General features: G+C 63.0%; 1 protein-coding gene across 1 annotated transcript; it reads right to left on the bottom strand.

Annotated features, from left to right (window-relative positions):
- Positions 1-661: 661 nt before the first annotated feature.
- On the bottom strand, positions 662-3,305 carry LIF (LIF interleukin 6 family cytokine). The gene is made up of 3 exons (XM_056116547.1): positions 3,287-3,305; positions 1,534-1,712; positions 662-1,072 (listed from the first exon to the last, which is right to left on the bottom strand). The coding sequence occupies exons 1-3, from the start codon at positions 3,303-3,305 to the stop codon at positions 662-664; spliced, it is 609 nt and encodes a 202-aa protein (XP_055972522.1).
- Positions 3,306-7,694: the final 4,389 nt, after the last annotated feature.

The raw sequence follows: 7,694 nt of genomic DNA, 5'->3' as shown, positions 1-7,694 counted from the left end.
TCTCCTCCTTCCAGCATCTTCCTTCTCACACTTGAAGGGGGCCTCGCCGCCCTCCACCAAAACCACACAGCCAGTGACCTCCTTCTGCAGTTTCCGCCTGACAGTCCCTAACTCTGAGTGCTCGCATCACACTCAGGAGACGGCAGTCTCTCTCCCTGAAACTTCTTCCCTACCTTCCGCTCGCCCAACTCCTGGGCTCAAGGAGCCCATCAGGGTACCAGCCCCTCTGGCCTCAGTCCCAACCAAGCCTTCCAGAGCCGAGCTCGGGACAGCAAAGGCACTGACCAGGGCCTTCGAAGGGGAGTGGGGTGGCGGGAGGAATGACCGGTCTGTCTGCCTCACCCAGGAGGCAGTTTGTGCGAACGGCTGACAAAGTCCTGACAAGTGGGGACACAAGTCCAGCCTGACGCCTCGGCGCCCGGCTGCTGTTTCCCAGAGGGAGGCACACCTCCTCCTGGACAGCGCTGGCCAGCTGCCCATGAACGTTTTGACTCCGCTGGGACTCATGACAGCCCACACCAGCAGGAGACAGGTGGACCAGCCACCACTTCAGGGTCTGGTAGCAGCTCCCCGCTTGGGTGCGGAGACGCCCAGGGCCCCGAGCCCAGTCTGAGGTCTCAGGTCCCTTGGGTCACGGCCCGCGGCCAGCCAGGTCTGTGGTCTAGAAGGCCTGGGCCACCCCGGAGATGACCTGCTTATACTTCCCCAGGAGCTGACAGCCCAGCTTCTTCTTCTGGAAGGAGTCCTTGCCCGAGGTGTCAGGGCTGTAGGTGACGTCCACGTGGCCCACGTGGTACTTGACACACAGCCGGCAGCGCACGTTGCTGAGAAGGCCCCGCAGGGCGTTGGCCGTGTCATTCAGCTTCGCCTGGAGGTTTTGCGCGCGGGGGTTGAGGACCCTCTGGTCCTGCGTGATGTTGCCCACGGAGGCCCCGAGGTACGCGACGATGCGGTAGAGCTCCACCAGCCGCTCCTTCTCCGTGCCGTTGGCGTGGAAGGGCGGGAAGTCTGTCACGTTGGGGGCGCACAGCTTGTCCACGTTGTTGGGGAATGGATCCCCCTGGACTGTGTACTGAGGGGCAGAGGGCAATGGGCAGGTGACCGGAGGAGCCAGGGACACTGGCCCGGCTGCCCCTGCCCCGTGCCTTGATGCCACCTACATAAGGCATCTCAAATTTAAGGGTGCCAGGAGGGGGACATACTTAGCGAAGAATCAAGCTGCCCCACCAGGTGAGATCACACTAGCTTCAGGAGCTTGTTGGGGACATGGGGACAGACCCCAAAATCAGGGACTTCACCTCCAGTGGGCGGCCCCCAGACTTTTTCTCACTGAGCTCACCCTCGTCCTGAGCAACTCTGCACCCCCAGAGACCAGGGTCTCCCCCACGCCATCTCCCTTTCCATCTCCAAGAACAGAAGTGCCAGCTCCGCGCCCGTCTCCCCCCAGCCCTGCCCTCCTTAACTGGACCCCCTGAGAAAGGGGTTTCCCACCCAGCCCCCACGCCCTGGTCCTTGTGGTTGTCAGGGACTTACATAGAGAATAAAGAGGGCGTTGGCGCTGCCATTGAGCTGCGCCAGTTGGTTCCTGATCTGGTTCATGAGGTTGCTGTGACATGGGTGGCGTGTGGCACAGGTGGCGTTGACAGAGCTGATGGGAAGGGGGCTGCCTGCCCCGTGTTTCCAGTGCAGAACCAGCAGTAGGGGCACAACTCCTGGGGACAGACCGGAAGGCGCTGTGAGGAGGGGCTGTGGGCAGGGACCCCTGCTCCCCGTACCTCCTACTCCTCTCTACCTCCATCTCCCTCCCTCCCCATCCTCACATCTCTGCCTCCTCCTGTCTGAGGCCAGGACTCAGCAGGAGCTGCTCCCATCCCACTCTGTTGGAAGCAGAACCCAGGCTGATCCTCAGCCTTCTAGCACCTTCCCCCAGGAAGGCAAAGCCTCCGGGGGTGTCCGGGCTCCATGGAGGCAGCATGGGGGGGAGGGGACGGAGTGGGGGCAGCGAAAGGAGAGCAGTTCCTGCCTTCTCGGCTCCCAAGACAGCCCAGAATCTGAAGCTCTGCCATCAGCCCACTGTGCCCCACATCCCCATCCCCATGGGGCTGCCTGGGACCACAGATCTTTCTTCCTCCCAAACCTGTCCCTGGATTCCAGCTCTCTGAAGCATCTGTCCCCAAGCCCCCTCCTCACCCACAACCCCCCCCCCTTGCATCTCCTCTCTGTCCTTCTCCACATATTTTCTCCTCCCTGGCACACCCCTTTCACCTCACCCTGCGCTGCAGACCCCACACACCCCGCAAACTCCATCACCATCCCCATCTTCCCAACTCTATCCCCATCCTGGCTCCAAGCGCTTGTGTGTCCACTCCTCCTTGCCCTGGACCCAGCGGTACGGGGGGAGGGGTAGATCGGTCCCATGCTGGGGTCCCACCCGGCCCCCAGAGCTCCCCTGAGCGGGAGGAAACGCTGCCACTGGGGAAAAGAACAGGGAAAAGGTCGCAGGCCACCAGGTGGGCGGGAGGAAGGAAAGTGAAAGGTGACAGGATTGCTGGGAGCTGTCCGGGCCTGTCCTGGCTCACCCCTCCCCCAGGGCACCCGCGTCCCCTCCTTCTTCTTGGGGTCCCCTCAGAGGCACCCTGGGGTCAGCAGAGGGGGTGGAGGGCCCGGAGGGCTGGGTCTTCCCCAACCCCCCCAAGCAGCCCAGCCGGTGGGCTCAGAGGGAGGGGTCCCCCGGGGCTCCCTGCCGCAGCCTGCAATTCACTTCTGGGGTCCCGGTTCCTCCCAGCATCTGCGGGCCGCGTCGGGGCCGCGGGACCCCACGCCCTCGTCTCACCTAGCACAGACCACAGCTCTGCAGCACTCGGAGGCGGCACCTGCTCCCGTCCCGGGCCGGAGTTTGCAAGCTGCTCGGCGGCCGGCGCCCCTCCCAGGGAGCAGCCGGGGACGGGGTTGGAAAAGAGAAAGCGGAAAGACGAAGGAAAAGAAAAAGAGAGAAAGAGGGAGGGTGACTCCGGGAGAAAGCAGAGCGGGGAGCGCGGCGGCGGCGGGAGGAGGAGGAGCGGCAGCGGGGGCGCGGGGCCGGCGGAGCGCCCCTCCTGGCGCCCCGCGCCCGCCACCCTGCAGCCGGGCCGGGACCTGCGTCCGCGCCCGGGGCCGCACGGGCGCCCCCAGTGTCCGTGCGTGTGCGGCGGCCGCTGCCCAGCCCGCGGGCGCTCGCCCAGGGCCCCGGGTGGCCGCCGCTGCGCCCGCGGCGGGGCGCGGGAGCCGGCGGCGCGGGTGGATTTACCTGCGGCCAAGATCTTCATTCTGGGCTGGACCTCGCAGGACCTTGGAGGATTCCTTAGACGCCGGCCGTTTTCAAAGGTTCATGCTCAAAGGGGGAATTTGCCTGATTTATATACTGGAGCCTGTGTTGTAAGAGAGAAATGCTATATTTAGCTGGGATCCCCAGTGCAGGAAGTTGTTTGAGGTGCATCATAGGAAATTATGAATGGAAGAAAGTGAGAGTGAAGGGGGGCCGTGAGGGGGAGGGTGGGGAGGGCAGACCTTTTCCCTCTTCTAAGAATTCGATTGATAAATTATAATGAACTCTCCGACGAAACGGCCTGTGGTTTTCCTGAGTGGCTGGTCTTGGGAGTTGTTTGAAGATGGGGGAGGGGGAGGAGGAGCCCCCCTCCCCCCAGCGCCAAGTCACTGGGGTCCCCAAGGCAGTGGGCACCCCAGACAGCCCTGACTCACCTTGGTCTGGGGAGGTGGCTTGAGACCGGGCAAGCAGATGGAGGCTGGCACCTGTAGCCCCTGGACAGGGGAGTTTGGGGTTGGGGGTGGAGGAGGAGGGCTGGGCTGGGCTGCCGGGGAGTCTCCAGGAAGAGGGGCTGGGACCTGGCTGGACTTTAGACGGTCATAAAGCAAAGCTGAACGTGGGTCCTGGAAGCCACCTCAGAGGGATCCTCCTGCAATGCCTGGCAAGGGGGAGGGCTTGCCCAGAGTCCCAAAGACAGGCCCCCCGGCCACCTGCTGATGGTGCTGACCATAAGGGACCCCGGGGGGGGGGTGTCTGGTGTGGGGCCAGGGGCCGAGTGGCCCCTGCCTCTCTGTTCTTTGCGGACAGCTTCCTAAGAGCTTCTTGGGAAGGGACTGCGTGTCTGGAGGGAGGGATGCATCTTTTAAAGCCTTGGCAGCCACCTTGTTCCCCCTTAAAGGGGGGTGACAATGGTTCCTCGGGGGACTCGTGAGACATAGACTCTGGGAGGCTCCTTGGGGTGCAGAGTACTGAGGAATCACCAGGAAGAACGAAACAACCCCCTGACCTGCCCTAGAAGCTCCTGGGGCTCATTTCGGTGATCTGCCCCCACCCCAAGACCCTTCTAGAGTCCCTAAGGCAGGTGGCAGAGCCTGGCACAGTGGTGGTGGGCCCAGGGAACTTCACGAGTAGACTTGGGGATGAGGAGGCAGGATCAGAGGTGGAGGTCCTCACCTAAAAGGTACTCTATAAGGTGGGGGTACTGGCCAAAGAACATCCATCTGGGGTCCCACTCAGCCACTCATCACCTCCAATGCCACTGGCCCCAGGAGATGTCTGGGCCCCAGGAGATCCCTCTACGGTTCCCCCCCGGCCTCCCCCTGCCCAGCTAACAAGATCAAAGAGAGGAGCCCAGGGAACGCCCTAAGCCAGGCCAGGCCCTAAGATCCCTGGCACCCCATCTCCCATGCCCCCAGGAGGTGGCTGAAGTGCACATTCGTCCCCCAATTCACACACCTTGTCTTTCCCTTGGGACTGACCCCCTCTCCAGGGTCCCCTGGGATCAGCACACACCCCCAGGCTGATCCATGTAACCCCAGGCCCTGGGATATGCCAGCTCTTCTCCTGAGTACCCATCACCCCCTTCCTGAGGTCCTGACTCCAGGCTGCATCCCTGTCTCTCCAAGCCCCGTCACCTGACTCCGCCTGGCTCTCATCACATGGACCACCACCGACCCCCTCCCTCCGCCCAGTTCATTTGACCCTGACCTGCATCTATCCAGAGCCTTGATCCTCCCACTCAGCTCTCTTGTGGGGTACCCTGATTCTCCTGGAGACCAGCCCCATACCCCATGCCCCCCTTCCCACTGCACCTCCTAGACCTCACCCCCACCGGCACCAGGCCTAGGATCCATCCCAAATTGCCATGTCCTGTCAGCCCCACCCTACCAGAAACAGGAAGCGGGGGCAGAGGCAAGGAGGCCCGTAACCTTCCCCCTCACCCCCCATCCCAGGCCTCAGTTTCCCCTCTCCTGGTACCTGACTTGCTCCGTGTTCCCCAAGTCCTCTGGGCCCCTCGGCACCCCAGGCCCAGCCTCCCTGTCCTGGCCATGTCCAGTACCACCTGCGTTGGGCCTCTGGGTGGGGGTGGGGGGCTGGGCAGGGTCTCTGGGTCTCGGAGCCGCCTGCCGCCTGCCTGCACCGTGGCCTGGGCCCGGGACTCACGGCCTGGCAGGCTTTGGTCTGCAGGGTTTGTTTTCTTCCTCCCGCCCCATGCCTGTGTGTGTTTTCCCCAGGCTTCCTCGGGATGCGTCCTCCCTTCTTGGCTGTCTGTTCTCGGGGTCGTGACCCCAGGCCCCACCCTGGAGTGGCAGCCCTAGCCGGCCCGGCCCCTTCCAGCGGTGACCTCATTTCCAGCCTGGCCCGTTTGTACAAAAGACCTGCTGGGGTTCTGACCCGTCTCAGGGTGAGAGGGGCAGCTGGGACCCCGACGGAGCCCCCTCAGCCTGGGCAGGAAACTGTGTCCAAGTGGCTGTGCCTTCCGGGGGCTTAGTCCTCTTGAGGGAGGGGCACCTTTCTAGGACCTCTGGGGTCCCTTCTGTCCTACGAGCTCCGACCCAGGCCTTCCTTGGATGATGCTTGTCCACCGTCCATGAACATCTCCAAGAATGTCAGAGCAAGTTCATTTTCCAGAGGAGGAAACTGAGACAGTAGAGGTGACGCCACTACCCCCAGGCCAGGCAGACAGTGACCAAAAGCAGCACCAGGCCTGCAGGCCCCAGAGGCACCAGCAGCGCCTCTCAAAAGGAGGGTCACGAGGGCCCCCCCCCCCCACACTCCCTGGGGAAGGGTACTTGAACCTGCTTCTTCCAGAAGCTTCCCCAGCTTAGACTGGCTCAGGTCTGCCCCGTCCTACCCACTCTCTTTAAACAGGGACAAGGCTTACTCCCAACTCCTCCAGGCTGGGAGGGTGTCTGGAAACTGTCCTCAGGACAGCAGCTGGCTCAGCGTGACGCCCACCCAGAGTGTCCAGATGAGAGCACAAACCCCAGAGGCGCTCACAGAGGCAGGAGCGGAGCCCAGTGGTGTGAAAGGTGCACTGGGACCGCAGTCAGCGGCAGGTAGGCAAAGCACCTGGACTGTTCCCATCTGTGAAATGGGAATAATGGCATCAGACTGAGGGGGGCCTCGGGCTCAGGGCTCACAGCACACCCTCGACGAAACAGCAAGGGTCCTCACTGCCTCCCAGAGGGTCAGGGCTCCTGTCCCTGGATTCTGGAGACTTTGGCACACTTTATCGGCCAGGGGAGGAATCCAGGAGGGAGAGGGAATGCCCACCCCCCCCCCCCCATGGGTCTGGAGGTAAGATGTCCTGACACCCCTGTTTCTACAGGGTGCCCCCAAAAGATCAACTGAGTAGCAGGGAGACTGGTATGGTGGCCGACTCCCACTCCCCATGGCCCCTCAGAGCTCCACAATCAAGCTGGGGACAGTGACTGACCCCGCCTCACCGCCCCCAGGAGCTGATTCACCACCATCCCCCAACCCCCGGCCCCATCAGAGAAGGAAGGAGGTCTTCATTCAGAGGGGTTTGAATCACCAGCCACCCCCTGCAAAGCCTGGGGGGTTGCGGGGGCGGGGGCCAGTTCCCTGCCCATCTGTCTCTTTCCTGGGCCCCAGGGGCATGCAGGGGAGAGGGCCGGGTGGCACTGGCCATGGACAGGGAGGTACCCTCCGTCAGGCACCCTGTGTGGGCAGCCGGTGGCTCTTACTCACCAGGTAAGCAGCTCCCTGGGCATCGGGGAATTCCCCAAGACCAGTGACCCAGAAACAGAGAGCTCGGGGCAACCCCCGTGCCCAGGCTGTCTCCCCTCCCCCGTTCTCCCTTCACCATCCCTCTTGCCTGGGCCAAACCCATCTCAGTGCTCTGAAAGCCCAGCCCACACATGCTCTCTGCCTGCTGCATGCATGCAGACCCTTGTCTTGTCCTCGCTCCTGGAAGCTGGCCCCGAGGAGCCCTAGGGCTCAGAGGAGGAAGTTGGGGCCCGGAGGGTGTGGGTGAGCGAGAGGAGGGGTGCCAGGAGAGACGTGAGCCCTCGGGTGTCCCTGGCACAGCCCCACATGTGGACGTGAAGAGGCTTCTGAGTCCGAGAGGTTCATCTGTCCTTCAGCTACACTCGAAGTCCCTGCCTGCTACCCACAGTGCCACAAGTCCATGCCCAGGCTCCTGCGGACTATCCATGCACCCCACCCCCACCCTCCAAGGCACCTGGCTCAGCTCCACAAGTGACTGGGGGCTCTATCCTGTTGTCTGCTGGTTTGGAGGTGGGGCACGGCAGGAGGCCTGGGGGTCACACAGTGTCACCAAAAAAAAAAAGCACCCACAGGTTTAAGTCCTGTCCATGCCACTTGCAGCTGTGGGACCCAGGGGAACTGGCTTTCCCTCTCGGAG

The sequence above is a fragment of the Sorex fumeus genome, unplaced genomic scaffold, assembly GCF_029834395.1.
Source record: "Sorex fumeus unplaced genomic scaffold, SorFum_2.1 ptg000032l, whole genome shotgun sequence".
NCBI lineage: Eukaryota > Metazoa > Chordata > Mammalia > Eulipotyphla > Soricidae > Sorex > Sorex fumeus.
Note: the sequence above shows the minus strand (reverse complement) of the source record. Positions and strands in the feature narration are given on the sequence as shown.